The sequence below is a fragment of the Lytechinus pictus genome, chromosome 16 (assembly GCF_037042905.1).
Source record: "Lytechinus pictus isolate F3 Inbred chromosome 16, Lp3.0, whole genome shotgun sequence".
In the NCBI taxonomy this organism is placed as follows: domain Eukaryota; kingdom Metazoa; phylum Echinodermata; class Echinoidea; order Temnopleuroida; family Toxopneustidae; genus Lytechinus; species Lytechinus pictus.
In genome coordinates this window covers 22,746,896-22,766,863 of record NC_087260.1, presented here as the reverse complement: position 1 = coordinate 22,766,863, position 19,968 = coordinate 22,746,896, and the positions used below count along the sequence as shown (strand labels likewise).

The 19,968-nt window shown below is 39.9% G+C and overlaps 3 protein-coding genes across 3 annotated transcripts; all 3 read left to right on the top strand.

The window, feature by feature from the left end:
• Positions 1–173: 173 nt before the first annotated feature.
• LOC129279694 (uncharacterized) lies at positions 174–2,969 on the top strand. Its single transcript, XM_054915796.2, has 2 exons — positions 174–534; positions 743–2,969. Exons 1-2 carry the CDS (start codon positions 257–259, stop codon positions 1,389–1,391), a joined length of 927 nt encoding a protein of 308 aa, XP_054771771.2. The 5' UTR covers positions 174–256; the 3' UTR covers positions 1,392–2,969.
• A 5,620-nt stretch (positions 2,970–8,589) lies between these two features.
• LOC129279294 (uncharacterized) lies at positions 8,590–12,166 on the top strand. Its single transcript, XM_054915389.2, has 2 exons — positions 8,590–10,322; positions 11,002–12,166. The coding sequence occupies exons 1-2, from the start codon at positions 10,051–10,053 to the stop codon at positions 11,636–11,638; spliced, it is 909 nt and encodes a 302-aa protein (XP_054771364.2). The 5' UTR covers positions 8,590–10,050; the 3' UTR covers positions 11,639–12,166.
• LOC129279213 (echinoidin-like) lies at positions 12,118–18,833 on the top strand. Its single transcript, XM_064111072.1, has 3 exons — positions 12,118–13,832; positions 14,859–15,027; positions 16,395–18,833. The coding sequence occupies exons 1-3, from the start codon at positions 13,702–13,704 to the stop codon at positions 16,641–16,643; spliced, it is 549 nt and encodes a 182-aa protein (XP_063967142.1). The 5' UTR covers positions 12,118–13,701; the 3' UTR covers positions 16,644–18,833.
• Positions 18,834–19,968: the final 1,135 nt, after the last annotated feature.

Below are 19,968 nucleotides of genomic sequence, written 5' to 3'. Positions count from 1 at the left end.
TACCCTACCCCCCGGCTCCTCTAACCACCACCTTGAAACCTGGGGATATTCCTTCTCCTCCACCTCGTCCGCTGCAGCTGTTTAGACACCTATTCCAGTCTTGCCATAACGAATATCTAAATGCGGGTCATGACGAAGGTATATAGATCAAAGTCCCCTTTTTGTGTGTTCCTAATCAAAGCTTAATCTTATCTTTCATTAATCATAATGTTAGTAGTATACTATTTCATCTCTTCATACAACATTATATTCCATAATGGCGGACAATGATGAGGAACATCAACATATGCGAATTTTCCTGTGGCATGTTCCACGAACGATCTCCACCGCCCTTACCAAATGTCTCAGTTTTATTGACGGCATGGAGGTTTGGTTTGAATGTTTTACATACTGCCATATGGCAAAGGAACAATATATTCTATTTACTGGTGAAGATTTACCAATGGAGTATGAAGGAAATGAAGAGACGATGAAACAAGCAGCATCGACCTTGGGTAGTGTTGTGGGTGGAAAAGTAGAGGCCGACAGAATCATGTAAGTTAGAGGCGAAAAACCGAATTAAAATGTCATAAATTTCCTAATTTACATTAGATTTGGATGAAATTTCAGAATCAAGCTTGTTTGAACTTTCTCTATCTATTTAATTACTTTTTTTCGTTAAGGTTCATTGACATTTGTTGGCATTGCATGGAGGACTTAATGCCAATAATGTTTCATTTGTTTCAAACACTGTTTTCTTTAGGTATGGCAATATCAAGACGAAGATGGAGTCGTCTACCAGCAAGTACCAGCTGGTAAAAGAGGGGGTCGTGAGTTTGTCAGATGATAAAGTCTGGCAATATCTACCAAAGGGCTTTAAACATGTCTTTCTCATCAGGGATCCACACACAGTTTTCAGTTCCTACAGAAAAGCACTATACAATCATCTTGTCAGCGTAGGTCTTCGGAAAGGTGACGCTGCTGACGAGAGGGAATTCGACCTGAAGAAAGATGACATATTGGTGAGGAATTCTAACGAGTACTTTTCTATGATGCACTCTATCTGGAAATCCGTTCGTGACAGCACTGATCCTGACCCAATTGTCATCAACACTGATGATCTGTTGGCCAACCCCGTTGAGGTGCTTCAGAAGTTCTGCCATCTGACCGGTCTTCCCTATAGTGATTCACTACTTCATTGGGATTCCGCTCCGGACATCACCAAGACCTGGAAAGTTGCCAGCGATGACACTGTAGAAAAAGCGGTTCACTTGTACGGAACAGCAGTAACCTCGAGCCAGTTTCTACCACCTAAACCTCCTATAAGCAAGGACAGATTGTCGCCAGATGCCTTGCAGTTTGCAAAGGATTCAATGCACTTCTTCGAGGAAATGAACAAATTCAAAATATAATTCACCGAGCTAAACATGCGTAGATAAAAATGAGGGCTAAATAAGCCATCTGTTGAACCACACCTGGAAAGCGTTTCATGAAAGGACTTGTCGGATTTTTTGCCGACCAAATCTGCTTTGTCCGACAGTCACCATGGTAACAGTCAGATACCTATACTTCCTATTCAATCATAACCAAGGAAAGTTGTCAGATCTAACAACATATTATATAAATGGCGATAAAACGCTCCTCTGAGTACTACTTTTTATGTATCTAATTGTTCATCTTTAGTATTGAATCTTTCGATTTGTTCCTTTTCCCTGATTCGATCTCCTTTTCCTGTTTTACTTTCTTAAACCCTATACCCACTTAACATGCTTACCGTCACACCCTTGCAGTGTCAATTAACCCTCTTCTCGCCTTTATACAGTCATGAAGGTCTTTTCAATGAATACTTATCAGTAAGCACTAGACTTTCTTTAAATAAGTAAGAAAATGTTATTAGTTGGCCTACATCGTTAGCATTATGCAAATAACTTGTCATTTAAAAAAATAGAAATTACACCTATCAGATGGACATTCTGAGTTGCGGTTCTGCATAAAATCAGTATTTGCATTTCCTCTCATTTTCCGTGTGAAATAAATTTCATATCTTTATAGGGTGCCACGATACTCAATCCCACATTTAATTTTGCTGATCGTCTAATGCCATTGTGCAATGAAAATATACAATATAATAAGCAGAAGTAAAGACGTATAGGCCTATTATTCTGGCCCTATAGAATCAGAGCGCCGTGTGTTTGAATGACTTGCGTTCTTGGAGCGACAATGTGGAGTGGATGGTTGCACCCTTTCCAAACAGGGGGAGGGGGATTTCTTGAAAGAGTAGGTTGAGGGAGGGACGTCAAATTAACGCACCCTATCGAGAAAACCGGGGGACTTTAACATAATTTTAAGTAATAGCTTTTTTCTTTCAAAGATATAATGTATATCAAATTATAATGATAACGCCAACAATATAATATTGTGGCGTAACCGAGCTCTGTCGGGGTAGCGTTCTGCCGTCTCGCAGTCTCCAGAACCCGGTCCACGCTTCTCCTCACTTATATATCTCTTTTGGGGTGGATTTGCTCACAAAAGTATATTGTGCAACGTGGTACACTCTCTCGCTCCTCTGAAATACACCGAATCACCCGCTCACTCACCCTTAATCATGCAAATGAAGCAACTTGGGAGATATTCAATATACAGTTCAACTTGATTTATTCGGAGCTTACATCTTACAACCGCACGCCACCGCAGCTCCCAGCGAACTGACGTACTTCTCCAATAATCTCAAAGCATATCACAACTAAAATATCGCCCTCTATGATTAAACTATGAAATACATGTTAAAGGTATAACTCATTATGCTACACAGCCCCTCCCCAAGTCTGGGCTGTCCTCGGACCAGGTATTAACAACAAAGCATAAACATGAATTTCTTTAAATGTTATCTCGCTCTTCCCAAGAATTATAGAAAACATTAAAACAATGTTAAAAATATACAGGTATATACATTGGCATTGTACATAAAGGAAGTACCGTTCTTAACAACCAAAATAATCTATATACAGAAATAGATAGAAAGAGTAAAGAGAGTAGCATTGAGATCAGGAAAATGTCAAGATGAGAATTACATAAGAAAGGTTAGAAAATAGGAAAGGGAAAACATGGAAGCAAAAATATAAAGCATACATCAAGGCATAAAACAACATTTTGAATACAAAATCAAATGCATCAGAGTCTTTTACTGTTTCTGGCACAAAGTTATAGCGAAAGTTATGTCCAATATCTATTCTGCGGATTGAAGTGCTAGAGGATTTCTTCTTGGGGGTTTCTTCAAGGTGCATGTCTAGAACTACTTTTCATCATCTCGATCTCTCTCTATGAAAGACTTCTTTGGAGGCCAAGGCGTTACCCTGTCGTAACAATCAGCGGATGTGCATCCAACGCAATTCCTTCGAACTATCTATCTGAAGACCAACATCACATGCCATGTTACATTCCGACCTTGGTCACACTCCTACTTCCTGTAGAGTATGTCTTGCTTCATCTCCAGCTGTGCATCCTCCAATAGGACTTCTCCACACTAGACTTTGAAGCCACCGTTGACCAATCGGGCCGGTCGACTGACTGATGCTCCGCTTCCAAGATCTACCTGATCGAAGGTTCTTTCTGTTGGTATCTGCTCATTGCTGATGTCAAGTTCCACGGCAACCACCCTTGCGTCTGCAAAGATCCAACCAAGTGCCCGATGATCCGTCCTGATCTCCGCCCATAGAAGTTCTGTTGCAGCTCCGAAATACTACCATGGCCCATGACTCCTTTTGAGCCCCATAGTAGTTTTTTCTCTGCTTTCTGAATGCAGTACCCCACTAGCATAGGATATGACTTGCTCCTTCCCAACATAGGACAGCTCCAGTTCCCTCGTTGCTAGTATCTGCATATCCAACAAGTACTTCTCTTCGACGTTCAGAGATCCCCATCTCCACGCTGCACTTATCCTGCAAGGAATTCCAGATCCATTCTTCACAGCCACTCGTCGTAGGCGCTATACATTTACATGTATAGGCGCTATCCACGCTGTCGTCTACACACCGACTCAATAGGCGCTATCTCCGCCACACACACTCAAGGCGCCATCTCCGCCACACAAACTCGAGGCGCTATTCACCAACGTGCATAGGCGCTACCTCCGCCACACACACTCAATACGCCATTCCCCAACGTGTGTAGGCGCTATCTCCGCCACACACACTCAAGGCGCTATTCACCAACGCGTGTAGGCACTATCTCCGCCACACACACCCAGGGCGCTATTCACCAACGTGTGTAGGCGCTATCTCCGCCACACACACTCAGGGCGCTATTCACCAACGTGCATAGGCGCTACCTCCGCCACACACACTCAATACGCCATCCACCAACGTGTGTAGGAGCTACCTCCGCCACGCACACTCAGGGCGCTATTCACCAACGTGTGTAGGCACTATCTCCGCCACAGACACTCCGGGCGCTATTCACCAACGTGCATAGGCGCTCTCTTCTTGCCTCTCTCCAGGCACCCTTCCTCGGCGCTCTCCACGCTGTCGCCAACACACACACCAAAGGCGCCATTCACCAACGTGTGTAGGCGCTATCTCCGCCACACACACTCAGGGCGCTGTTCACCAGGGTGCATAGACGCTACCTCCGCCACACACATTCAAGGCGCCATTCACCAACGTGTGTAGGCACTATCTCCGCCACACACACCCAGGGCGCTATTCACCAACGTGTGTCGGCACTATCTCCGCCACACACACCCAGGGCGCTATTCACCAACGTGCATCGGCGCTCTCTTCTTGCCTCTCTCCAGGCTCCCTTCCTCTGCGCTATCCACGCTGTCGCCAACACACACACTCCGGGTGCTATTCACCAACGTGCATAGGCGCTCTCTTCTTGCCTCTCTCCAGGCACCCTTCCTCGGCGCTCTCTTTACCCCTCTCTCCTGGCGATCTTCATAGGAGATATACGTGGCGCTCCCTGTAATACAGGCGCCTAAGTTGAATGAGCTTCCAATACCACGTTGTTCAATCCCACCGCGGCCACCAGTGTGGCGTAACCGAGCTCTGTCGGGGTAGCGTTCTGCCGTCTCGCAGTCTCCAGAACCCGGTCCACGCTTCTCCTCACTTATATATCTCTTTTGGGGTGGATTTGCTCACAAAAGTATATTGTGCAACGTGGTACACTCTCTCGCTCCTCTGAAATACACCGAATCACCCGCTCACTCACCCTTAATCATACAAATGAAGCAACTTGGGAGATATTCAATATACAGTTCAACTTGATTTATTCGGAGCTTACATCTTACAACCGCACGCCACCGCAGCTCCCAGCGAACTGACGTACTTCTCCAATAATCTCAAAGCATATCACAACTAAAATATCGCCCTCTATGATTAAACTATGAAATACATGTTAAAGGTATAACTCATTATGCTACAATATCAACGAGAGGTTGCATTTTTTGTTGATTCTGAATAAATTTGCAAATATTAAAGGGCGCGTGACTCCCCTGCCTCAACCGACCCTTTAGAGGAAGCCAACCCCACCCTTACTCCCTGTTTGTCTGGAAAGGGTGGGGTCACCCCCCACTCCACACCCATTGCACTCCCGCTCCGCGAACGGAGACTGCCGTCACAAACCGATTCGAATCCCACGTTTCATAGGCGACTGTTCGCACTGGGCCACTCTTCACCCATGTGTTGTTCAAAACGATTACCCGGTAGAACACGCCGTCGCGACGCGTCGTGACTACTTATAGTATAAATGTATGATACGTATGTGCCGTGGTCGAGACCCCATTTTCAGCTTAAATTTCCGTTCCAGAGCATCACCAACTTAGAATGCCATAGCAAAATTCATATTTTCCCCGTTCCAGAGACCCTCAAATTCTCGTGGTTTTGCACTTACACTGTCGCTAGCGCTAGCTGCTACCCCGGGGGGGGGGGGGGGCACTCAGTATATAATGCATAGTGGGTATGTGCCGCGGAGGGGACCCCCATTTTCACACTCAAATTTTCGTTCCGAGGCATAGCATTTTTGTCTTATCGAGACAAAAAACAAAGAAAGCCGCTCCAAGGCATAGCACTTTGTTCTTATCGAGAAAAAAAAAGAAAGAAATCCGCTCCAAAGCTTTGTATATTTTTCGTTACGCCGTTCCGGTCGCATTGATCTGCTGCAATTTTGGTGAAAAGCGGCCGCCGAGCGCTGTCCGACCATCGTCTCTGCGCTAGCGCACCCAGCGGAGGCCGCGTATAGCTGCATCATGCACGCATGCCCGTTCCATAGGGGTACATACACACGTACTCGCACGCTGGCGATCCGTTCCAAGGACCCCCGTTTTCACAAAATTGTAGTTCCGAAGCCCGTTCCGAGGACCCTCCTTTTTACAATAAGCCCGCTCCAAGGCCCCCGTTTTTTGTCTCGCCCGCGGCACACCCCTACCACTTTTTTGGTCAAGTGCCCCCCCCCCGGGGCTGCTACCATGCTACGTTCCGGAGATCCCTATTTTTGACGTGGTCACTTCCAGAGCATTGCATTTTTTGCAATCGTTTATAAGAGCCGTTCCGTAGACGCCGATTTTAAGACCCAGATTTAGTTCCAGAGCCCCCTATTTTCGTCTTCCGTGTGGCACATAGGTATCATGTTATATATCGAGTAGACCCGGGTCGAGACGCTTCTACACTGTAAAAAAATATTGGGTAATTTTTTTACCACCACGAGGGTAATTCCAACCAATTTTGGGCAGTATTTTACCCAATGCGGGAATCATATTGTCCAGCAAGGTTACAAAATAAGCAGCAATTACTTTAGAATGGGCAAAATTTTCATCACACTGGATAAATAAAAATGCCCAAAATAAATGCCCAATGTTGGTTGGATGCATAATTACCCTTATGGAGCACTTTTACCCAATATTTTTTTTAGAGTGTATAGCTTTACAAATATTTTGATAAATAGCGTTGTTATCCAATAAACAGAATCATTCCGAAGTGATAAGTGCTTTATTTAAGTTTCGTTTTCTGTTTACTTGCTTTACCTTGATAAACATTTCTCAATTGCATTTACATGTGTCATGCTTTTAAATAAATATGTATCATTGAATTAGAATCTCATTAAATAAATGAAAATAAAATGATATAAATTTAGCTAGAGCTCAATATTATTACTTATATTTTTCGAGAATTTTGAATGATCGCAGTCTAAAGAGTTATGGGAGCGCTTGGAATAAGAAAACAAATATTTGCTCAAGTAAGAATGAAAAGTTCATTGGGTCAAGGTAATATCGATGGCGATAAAAATGTAATACCTTTTATGAAAATGTGTTTAAATTCGATGAACGCTTCGAATGTGAGGAAATGTTTGCTCAAATAAAAAAAGTCATCATTCCCGTATTGATATTATAGCAATGGAGGTGTGTTGCACCACAAATTGCCGCCTTGTGACAATTTCTGCTGCACGTGCCGGTCCCAATTTTTAAGCATATTGTGCCAATTTGTGTCGGCAAAAAGAAACCTAGAACCAAAATTTTACCAAAAATTGTCGCCCATTACACAATTTGTACTAATTTGAATTGATACAGATTGTTCCAAATTTGGCTGATACTCGTTTATTGATTTTTTTTATGTTTTGACAGCTTGTGAGCTTCGATAATGGAAATATTGATATATAAATTAAATTCATTTTAATTGAAATGTACAATTCTATCTTATAGTTTAATTCTTGGGTGGTCAAACAGCCTGATTAGACTAATAATACTTAGCCAAAAGCTTTCAATTAAAAATTAAATGAGAACACCAATAAACGTCATTTAACAATATTTATCGAAGGACGAATGTTGACTATTTGACCGAAATTCAAAAGGCAAATAATTTATAGTTTACAAAAAAGGGTATTTCTGAAATGGAATCAATCAAAGTGCACCGTAGTTCGTGTAATGATATTAGATTATTAAAAGCAATGGAGGTGATTACAAATTAATAGAAATTGATTGTATCGTGATAACAGCAAAACAAAAAATAAAATAAAATAAATTCCATTCATGTTTTCCGTTGATTGAACCGGAAGAACTGAATACAAGTCGCAATGGAAAGTTACTACTGCAATCACTAACAAAATAAATAGCCAAAAACTTTCAGATAAATTTAAATGTGAACGTGTTTGAATTTTCATAACCAATAAACGTCATTGAACAATATTTATCAAAGGGCGAATGTTGACTATTTGACCGAGATTCAACAGGCAAATAGTTTATGGTCTACAAAAAAGGGGAATTCTGAAATGGAATCAATCAAAGTGCACCGTAGTTCGTGATGTCGAACATTTTTCGGTTCACATATGAAATAGAGAGGGATGAAGTCAGTAGGTCAACAAAGGAATGTACTTCTTATTAGATGAATGGCAGCAGGCGGCGACCCTCTTGACTTTTGTTATATCTAAAGAGAGAGAAAAAAAGGAGGAAGAGTGTTAACAACAGAGTTTTTAGGGCGTTACTCTACTACTCCTGTATTGTTTCAAGTGAGAAAGTATATGATGTCTGCCCTCCCTTTTTGAGAATGTACTGGCTTCACCCCTGATGATTATATTTCGACCTTTGATCACATTACGATATGAAAATGATGACATTGGGCTCTGTTTACCAGTGGCGTATGTAGGACAAACGGTGCCCGGGGCAAGTGCTAAAATCGCGCCCCTTTCAAAGTGTAATACATAAATATACATATAAATAGCAATGCGGGTGCAAATATTTTTTCAATAGACGTTAAGACGGAATAGTCATTGTTGGTTTTTTGTTATCGTAAATGTGATTCGTATCTAATTTAACAATGAATGCGAACGCGAAGTGCGAACTGAAAAGTATTGATCTTCTGACTTGAAAAGGGAACATTTATCATAGATAAAAAATTATGACAGGGAATCATGGATCTCATTAAATAACTTATCGACCTAATACGAGGGCAAAGCGTGAGTCTGTTTTTTAAATTCATTTGTAAGATCTTAAGACTGAATATTCTAAACAATTAATGCGAACGCGAAGCTCGAGCCGCAAATTATTGATATTTAGACCTGAAATCGGGACATTTTAGGGAGAAATAATCCTACGATGCGGGTCTAACTAAGCAATTAATGCAGGCACGAGCGATGAGCTGAAATTGTTGATATACTTACCTGAAAGGGGACAATTGTAAGGGGTATTCTTATGAATTCATGAACTTCCCATACGTATCTCATCGGTGAAATGCATGCGCGAAGCGCGGGATGATTTGGTTAATATATCTTCTCCTAAAAAGAGACGATTGTTTGTAAAAATTAATGAAGAGGGTGTAGATCTAACTATCTACCTTATTAAATCAGGGCGTGATTACAAGTCTTTGTTAATTAAACAAGAAAACAAAAGATGTATTTCAGAACTGTTTGTAACAATAAATGAACATTAACATATCAAAATGCTTACAAGCAGCTAGAGATAAAACTAATATATGATATGCGTTTGAAAAAGAAATATTTTAAGGACTGTGTGTTGGAATTCTTGGAAAGAATAAGCATATCACTGATAAAAAATTGGCACGAATACAGTGTATCCAACCTTGGGTAAAAACATGCAAGATTTTTCTACATAGGTTCGAAACTGCATTACCATGGTAAAAGCATAGGACGGGGGTATTAATCACCTTCAGTTGTCTTCCTTTTCTGCGACTTCATTCCTTAAGTTTGACTTTTAGGTATACACAAAAGTTGACAATTTTTGTTCATTTTTTCATTTTCTTTATTCGCGCCCCCTTTCCCTTATTGCGCCCCCTAAAAGTGGCGCCCGGTGCACGTGCCCCCTCGCCCCTCCCTTGATACACTACTGCTGTTTACTCAATCTCGCAATTCTTCATACGACTCATTTTGACATTTACGTTTGTTAGAAAGAGGCCCGGAAAGAGGTAGGGTATGTAAATAAATCAAAGTCGTCAACTGGAACCGTCAACATTGTAACCGTATACTAATACACCTATGATTTTGATCTCGTTTAAGAACTTACTGCAACTAATGTTAGATTCATTTCTAGTGAACAGTCAAGAAGTTGCTTGATCAACATCACTGAAAATGACAGATTTTGAAAGTAAACCTGTTCGCCTCTTCTTGTGGGTTGTCCCAAGAACCATATCGACGGCTTTGTGTAAATGTCTGAGCGCCATTGATGGTATGGAAGTTTGGTTTGAATGTTTTGTCCCCTGCAATATTGCTAGAAAGGAGTATCTGCTTACTACTGGGGAAGAGATTCCTATGGACTATGAAGGAAACGAAGAAAGGGCTCAGGAAGCAGCAACTAAGTTAGAGCGTCTAGCGGGCAGCAAAGTTGATCCAGAAAGGATAATGTGAGTAATAAAGTTATCGCATTTTGTTTGAATTTGCGAAATAGTGATTGATTTTGTATTCGACTTTTCTGGGTTGTTTTGGTAGCATTCGTTTTAAACGATGATGATGATAATAATAATAATAACGTTATATATACTCAGGGTAGCCACGTCAGTTAGGAAACTGCTGTACCAGCGGGCCCTGCATAACATAATGTCATTATTACCCTTCTCCAATCTAAAGGCCGAGCACCTAACAAGAAGGTCCCATTTTTATAAGTCTTTGGTATGACTCAGTCAAGGATCGAACCCAATGACCTCCCGTTCATGAGGCGGGCGCTCTATACCACTGAGCCACCATGACACCATAAAGGTAATTTTGATCCTAATCATCACCGAGTCAAACTTTGGGCGTTGCAGATTAGAGTAAATTTATTAGAAACAGTTGGATACAATAATTAAGAAAATATTCAGATATCATATCGTAGATTCAAAGAAAAGTCAAGATCTCAATCACTCCTCCACACCCATATCATTAATGTAATACACACCCATGTGGGTAGTTATTGAAGTAGTCGTCGTTATTCGTATAGAAATCCGTAATAATATGCAATCTGTCATTGTGGAATTCACCTTGATACATGTCAATATGGCCATTGCCAATCGAATGTAAATAAATAATTCTGTTATTTCATTATAGGTACGGTCACGTGAAACGGAAAATGGAATCGTCAACGAGCAAGTACATCTTAGCCAAAGAAGGTGCCTTCATTTTTCCTGATGATAAATCCCGCCAATACTTGCCAAAGGGGTTCAAGCACGTCTTCCTTATCCGGGATCCCTACAGAATCTTTGACTCCTATAGGAAGGCGATTGTTTGCCAGACAATGAAATTCGGTTTGTGGACAGCGGACCCGGAGAGCTTTAACCTCGAGAAAAACGACCCCTTCTTAAAGCCTCCTGAGTTTTTCAGCAGCGCGTTTGAAATCTGGAAGTACATCCGAGACAACGTGGATCCCAACCCAATCGTCCTCAACACCGATGATCTGTTGGCCGACCCCGCTGGGGTGCTGAAGAAGTTCTGTCATCTGACCGGTCTTCCGTACAGCGATTCACTTCTCCAATGGGATGCCTCTGCGGATGTCACCAAGACCTGGAAAGTGACGGTCGACAAATCATTGGAGGACTTTGGAGCATTTTATGACACGGCGAAATATTCAGATGGGTTTATGCCACCTAGACCAGCCACACCTGTGCACAGTTTGGAGTCTGATGTCAAGAAGCTTGCGAACGCTTCAATGCCATACTTCAAGGAAATGAACAAGTATAAAATATAATATATCCACTCGCGTAAATCCAAGCGGTGAAGCTATCGTTCAGGAGGTGGTGGTTGTCTACTTGTTTCACCCGCACTTGAATATGACGTCATGGATTTACGCCAATGAATGAAGCTACCCAACAATTTTGTTTTTCGGTTCATTTTCATTGTTATTAACCATGTATATCATTTCTTCTCTTCAGATATAATTTACCTTTACATGTGTTACTACTTTATTGCAAAAAAATCAAACAAACAAACAGGAACAAAAAGAGAATTTTATAGGGAAATGACTTTAAGAAATTAATTTGTATATTATTACATGTTGTTGTCGAAGAAAGACTGGAACTCTCCACTGAGCAGTTGAGTGGCGCATGCTTAATGATTTTGTAGCATAATGAGTTGTACCTTAAAGTTATATGTTATAATTTGATCGTTTTGTGATTCTTTGCCATTTTATGGATAAGTACGTCAGTTCGCTGGGAGCTGCGATGGCGTGTGGTTGTAAGATATAAGCTCTGAATAAATCAAGTTGATTTGTATACCGAATATCTCCCAAGATGCTTAATTTCCATGATTTGGGATGAGTGAGCGGGGGATTTGGTATATATCAGAGGAATGAGAGAGTGTATCACGCTGTACAATAGACTTCTGTGAGCGAATCTGCCCCCCAAAAGAGATATAAAAGTGAGGAGAAGCTTGGACCAGATTTGGAGACTGAACGACGGCAGAATACAATAAAAGGGAAATATTATTTCAAAGTAAGTAGCTACGCTTACAGTGGAAGAGATTCCGATGCTGTCCCGGTCCACCAACTTTCGACAAAGGCCTCTCGGCTCTCCATTGTGATTTGACTTGCATTTTCAAAGGAATTGGTGCGTTGTGAGAGTTTGCCCGTAGTAAATGCGAAAAGTCCGGAATGACGAGGTGCCATTACTATTTAACTCCAGTTTTCAGGGCCGGACAAAATAAGGTAACCTTATCACGAGGCGGATATTGCCATGTTATCAGAGGAAATGTTTTTGTAATTCAACTCCAACACGGCCTATTGTGAGCAAAATACAGATACGTTTACGATTCCTCTATGGAAATAAGGTTTATTCAAACGAAGTTACTTACTCATCAGATCTCAAATGGGCTTTATAGCCTGACGACCACGATTAAATAATTCGTCCTGTTTGTAGGCGTATTCCATTTCTAACATATCGAAAACTTGTATGCAGTGTACCGGACATGTAAAAACATAGCAGACGACGTTTGCAGACCTCGCGATCATCGTATGACTAGTGGTGCGGAATGTTCCATTGCGGCTTTATGGGGGAAATAGCATTACAGAGGGATAAAATGTATACACAGATAATGTTTCAGCGTTGATTCGCAATATTTTGAGTCAATTTTCATGAATTATCGTTCTTTGAACATTAAAACATCATTATACAATGAAAGAAATAAGCAAAACTTAATTTTCAGACTTAGCTATGCAGTGGTAAGCTAGGATGCACCCCTCGTATACATAATGGACCCGTCACGAGTGTAGGTTTGCTCTTCGGACATCACTATCACAAAGAAAATCTCCTCTGATTTGATGATAAAAGTACCCTATTTCCTTATTAACCAATCTCCATGGTTCTTTCATGAGTATTTGCCTTACAATGTGCCCTTTATTGTAATCTGGGCGGAAATTCATGATACCACCACCCACCGATGTGACGACGGAAATAATCCACCCGGGTACTATAAAAATGTCCCCCAAACCCATTATCCCAATACATATTCCTGACTATGGATGGTTTCTAGTGATTTTAATGTAATAAAGTGCCATATTTCCCACCAATTGAATGTAAAAAAAATTATGGTCATCTGATAGAAGAAGTTGTTACCATTCATTTCAGGGGGGCGGAAATTCTATCTGAATCAACGCTTGTCCTTGATACACATTTGTTTGTGAAAAAAGGGTATAATGCAAGGGAATTCTGCGTGTTATAAGGGTGCGCGCGTGCAGCGAGGACCTTCTGTCCGCTAGTTTTCCATATGAAGAAAGATTGACGGCTGCCTCTTCGACGATTAGAATACAGAGTTAACATGATTTGTGGTCAGAAAACCTTGGTCTTGACCGTGGTATTGGTCTTCGTCATGTTGATGTGTCCTGGTGAATGCGAGGCTTCCTGCTGTTGCCCAACCTTCTGGACTGCATACAACAGTAGCTGTTACAGGTATGTTTACATTTTGCCGGCCTTGGCCCGAGACACGTGTATAGAGTATATGGGATGTTTCCTACCTGCAGCGGCCTCATGGCTCGGAAGTATATACCGCCCTCCTCGATACATCCATATGGTAAAAACAGGGACCAGTTGGTGTCCTTAGAGTGCCGCACCCTAAGTTGGTGACCCTAGAGAACATCACCAAAGGGTGTAAAAGTAACAACCAAAGGTGTGGTAATAAAACCGAAAGATGTTGAACTAACATCAAGAATTAAAACTGGAGTAAAGTAACTGGTGTTATTCTCTGTGTACACCACCAAAAACCACAGTTTTTTGTTTCGTACAGTCAACCCAAATTTCCAGCCTCTCACCAGATTTGTATATTATTTTGAAATTTGGGTTTTCACAAATAGATTGTGTACAGGCCATAGTAAATAGCTGTGATTAACAAAGACGAGAAAAGTTACACCAGAAAAAAAGTGGGGATAAAATGTCAATTTGGTGGAGGTTATCTAGACTTATTTTGGTTAATTTCTTTTTATTCAAGCTATATCAATTATATCAAAAATACCCGTTTACCTATTAACCATGGTTACTTTTACAAAAATCATGCACATCATCTATAATATTGCTGACCCCCCCCCCCCATCGCCCATTTATACCTTGGTCACATTTGTTCTACGGCGGCCGTACGGCGAGTCGAAAACAGCCGTTTTATTCATTTTTATTCAAACCACCTTTATGTAGCTGGTACCAAAAAGATGTTAAAACGGCTGTTTTCGACTCGCCGTACGGCCGCCGTAGAACAAATGTGACCAAGGTATTAGAGGTTGTAATTTCTCCTTTTATGACCTATCATGGGGGGGGGGGCGGGGGTATGAATTCTGTGTTGCTTTATAAGCATGATAGCTCCTTCCGCCCCAACCCCACTTGCTGGCTCATGCTAGAAAGAAAAGGAAGCCTATTTTCATGATTGATATATTTCCTTTTTCCTTCCTCCTCTTCCCACGCTTTTACTCTTCTACTTTGATTTCGCAGATTGTTCAGTTACAGTATGAATTGGCATGAAGCCGAGGCACATTGCACCCAATTCTCCAGACCGTCTCTTGGTGATGGAGACAGGAATAGCTTTGCTCATCTTGTATCCATCCATTCCCTAGATGAACATGATTTCGTTGTTTCTTACTTCAGATCTACAGGAATCAAGGTAAAAGATCATCGGAGTGGTGGGAGTGGTTAGGCCTACTCTAGTTTTAAAAATCAACCCTAAACGTAAATGAGACCCCTCATTGAAAGACAGTTAATCACGAATGTCAAAGGTCGCTCCAAAATCTAGACAAAAGACAAACTCAGAAATAATATCTTTCACTGGTGACTGGTATGTTCCTTAATTGTAAACTGGCCAATACCATATAGTTTGTGCTGTGATCATTATTATAATCATAATCATTATCATTAAAAGTAATATCAATATTACTATTATTATTATTATTATTATTGTTATAATTATTATTACTAGAAGTATTAATATAGGTAGAAGCAGTAGTAAATAATTGCAATGATAGTATAGTAGTAGTAGTAGTAGTAGTAGCCTAGTAGTAGTAGTAGCCTAGTATTAGAAATACAATGTTGTAGTAGTAGTAGTAGTAGTAAATATCTGTAGTAGTGGTAGTAGTATAAGTAGTGAAGTAGTAGTAGTAGCAGTAGTAGTAGTAACAGTAGCCGTAGTAGTAGCCTAGTAGTACATAGTAATTTTATTATTATTATTATTATAGTAGTAGTAGTAGTATTATTATTAGTAGTAGTAGTAGTAGTAGCAGCAGCAGCAGCAGCAGCAGTATTCTCTTAATGCAAAGGAGCTAATCTAATCTCTAATCACAGTCCTTTCTGATTGCTACTCGAGACCAAGTCTGCAAAACCAGGCGATTCACCAACGACTCATATGGCAAAACAGGTCAAATATGCAAATATCACTCGACAGAACTGGTCCCTTGTCTCACTCTTAGAGTCGTGTGACTAGGGACCAGTATGCTATTTTGCATTCAGAGATCTGGGGCCCGTAACACAAAGGTTATCAATAATTGTAGAACATTTTTATACGATTGATTGCATTGACTACAATGTACAATCAATCGTGAAAATCAAGTATACGATTAATCGCTAACCTTTGTGTTACGGGACCCCGTACTGTTACGTCAAATACGGGCCAGCAGCCTTGCATAACACCACCTCAAGTCCCCAACTATTCAAATCTGACCCAGTTCCTTACCCATAATGCAACATTCTGAATGGTGTAGTCTTGTGATACAGACCCACTAGGCTCATAATACGAATTTACTACTCAACATACCGCAATAAATGTTACAAAGGAGCAAAACAAGTAACTTTCCTCTAAAAGCATTTTAGTTTTTCTCTCCCAAAATGCCAATAGACTAATTTATTCTCCATAAAACGAAAAGCTGTCCCAAGGGGTAAATTTTAAGACTAAATGAGATACGACATAAGTGATAGTCAGTTCGGTCCTTATTTAATATTATTAATATTATTAAATATCATTATCATTATCGTAATCAGGATCAGGGAGATGATGAATCAACTGGGCGTGATATGTGGGTTGGTTTCCATGACATCACCAGCGAAGGGAACTTCGAGTGGACCGACCGATCGTCGTTCAACATGAACGTGTGGTCACCCGGACAGCCCGACAACGCTGGTTCGAGAGAACACTGCGGGGAGATTGTTGGCGTCTACGGATATAAGTGGAACGACGAACCGTGTGACCGAGTTGCTCAATACTTCATGTGCAAGTTACCAGTTTGGTAAATTGAACGGGGACTTTCCACGAGGCCGAGGATTACGTTGGTCTACATCGAAATTATTTTCTGAACGGCCTAATCGTAGGGTGGTGATACACTATACGTCTATAGACAGGTGCAGTTTTAGGATTTCGAGGGGGGTGGGGGGGATTTGACCTGATTTTGGCGCCCATGTGTACCTTTCGAAAAATTGCGCCAGGCAAACATAAGTGTCTTTTATATGCATGTTGAATTATCTTATTTCATAGTCACAAGAAAAAAGGGCAATTAAAGACAATTTTTTTAATGATGTGCTCATGAAACAAATCAATGAATATATGTGATATAACTTTTTTTTAAAGAAAAAAATGCGAGCGCGAGCGATTTTCTGTTGTCTATTTTAAGCATTAGGGGGTTATGTACCATCTCGCAATCTTAGATCAGCTGAGAAGGATCTTTTAAATTGTCCTAGTATTCAGACCAAGTTTTTTTGGAGAACGATCCTTTGCCCATGCTGCCCCTTCACATTGGAATACCACCCCATCATAACTCTTCTACACCAAAGTTTAAACCACTCTGAAAGCATATTTGAGAAGAATTTTAAATGAGTTAGTGACACGATTGCCAGCAAATGTCTCTCTTTTCTTTGCCTCTTTTGTCTTCTTAAAAAAGTGCATAGCATAAGCGGATCCAGCAGGGGGCCTGAGGGGCCCAGCCCCCCTCCTATAGGCGGAGCAAAAAAAAGGGAAATAAAAAAAAGGGGAAAAGACAGGAGAAAAGAAAGAAGGGGAAACAAGAGGAAAAATACGAGCGATTGAAATAAGATGAGGGGAAGACTTGGACAATACTTTACAAAAATATTTTATGCCACTATACAAAATTTTCGCTCGCGCTTCGCGCTCGCATTCCTGTTTAGGTGATTGACATATCATGCTTAATATGGAGCTTCAAATATCAAATTTTGAAGTCAATATACAAAACATATTTCAGCTCAGAAATCGATTTTTTTTATTTTTTTTAAATTTACAAATTGATTTTTAAAAAGTGCTCTGGAAAAATGTATGTTTTATGGTCTGATTATTAACATTTTCTGCTCGCGCTGCGCGCTCGCAAAATTTGGTTTGTTAGGTATCTATCATTTTCCTGTACTACATAAAGTTCTCAATATATTCCTAATCAGGTCAGATTGTCAAAACGTATCAGCTAGCGCTGCACGCTCGCATTTTGATTGGTGAGTTATGTATATCTCAATATTAATTCTTTAACAAACAACTTAAAATCCCCGTTTCATGACAGTTTACCAAAATTACGGCTCGCGATTTGCGCTTGAACTGATTGTTGAAAATAATAATATTAACTCATGCATCTTATTCGTAATTACAAAAATGCTTTAAATGTCCAGTTTTCAGGCCAGAATTTTTACAGATTTCGCGCTCTCATAAGGCTTATTAGATTAATAAATACTAGTAAGATATTAATTCAATAATCAAATTGTCCCTTTTTTCAGAATGTAATATCGACAAGTCTCATCTCGCACTTAGGAAAGAAAATAGGAAGATAGTCATCATTTCATATGATGACATAATATTCCTAGAATGTCCCGGTCATATGTCAAAACTCAAAGTTATAATAATGAAAAATATCAGTTCTATTTTAACAGTAATCCATATCCACCTCACAATTTTCCTACAAAGTGCTTGAAATACAGAGCTTAAATTGACCCTTTTTCAGATCGGCATATCAAATATTTTAAGCTTGTGATTCTCGCTCGCTTTATTGATTTTCATGATAAAAAAAATGCCCAGATTCTAGGTCGAAATCTGAAACACGCGTGCGCATGTTTTATTCAGATACACAGCTTGTTCTCTAAGTAACAGTTTAAATCATTATCCAGTTTCAGATCACAAAATCAAAAATTTTCTGCTCGCGCTTTGCGCTCGCATTATTAATGTAGGAAGATTTCAAATTACTCATCCTTTTCATGATTTACAAAACATGAATAGAGTGTCCCATTTTTAGGTGAAAATTTTCGCATCAATTGCTTAGTTATATACCTATTCTTTTCACGATTACAAAAAGTGCTTGGAATTTCCATAACTTCAGGCAGAAATGTAAAAATCATGTTATAATTTGATTAGCCCCCTCCCCCGGGGTCGAGACGCTAATCTATCGCTTTACAAATATGTCAATAAATGATGTTGTTGTCCAATAAACATAATTATTCCGGAGTGATAAGTGCTTTATTAAAGTGTCATTTTCTGTTTACACGTTTTACCTTGATGATAAATTCTTGTTTGCATTTACATGTGTCATGTTTTTCAATATTGGCCTATGATTTATATATCACTGAATTAAACTCTCATCAAACAAAATTAATGAAATGAAATGATAGAAAATTTAGAGTTCAATATTGTGATTTTTTTCGGGGATTTAGGTCTTAATGATCACCGTCTTAAGAGGTATGGAATAAGAAAAAAAATGTTTGCTCAAGTAAGAATAAAAGTTTATTGGGTCAAGGTAATATCGATGGCGATAAAATGTATACAGTATACGCCTTTATGAAAATGTGTGTAAATTTGATAAACGCTTCGAATGTGAAGAAATGTTCGCTCAAATAAAAAAGGGTCATCATTCACGTATTGATATATGATTATTGAAAGCAATTGAGGTGATTGAAATACAAATAAAAAGTATCGTGATAACTGCAAAAAAATATAAAATGCAATAAATTCCATTCATGGTTTCCGTTGACTGATCCGGAAAAACTGGATAAAAGGCGCAGAGGAAAGTTACTACTACAATCACTAACAAAATAATTAGCCAAAAGCTTTCAGATAAGTTTAAATGTGAACATGTTTGAATTTTCATAACCAATAAACGTTATTGAACAATATTTATCAAAGGTCGAATGTTGACCGAAATTTGACCAAAATTCTACAAGCAAATGATTTATGGTTTACAAAAAAGGAAAATTCTGAAATGGAATCAATCAAAGTGCACCGTAGTTCCTCACTAGTTCGAGGTGTCGAACATTTTTTCGGTTCACTTATAGGATTAAGGGAGAGGTACGAAGTCATTAGGTCGACAAAAATGAATGTAGTTCTAATTAGATGATGGTAGCAGGCGGCGACTCCTTTGACTTTTCTTATATCTAAAGAAAAAATAAAAAAAGAAAGAAAAGAAAGGAGGAAGAATGTTAACAATGTTTTGGGGGCGTTACTCTATTACTCCTGTTCTGCTTCAAGTGAGAAATGTATAGGCCCGATGATGTCTGCCCTCCGTAATGGCTTCACCCCTGTTGATCGTATTTTGACCTTTGACCTTTGATAACGATATAAAAATAATGACATTGG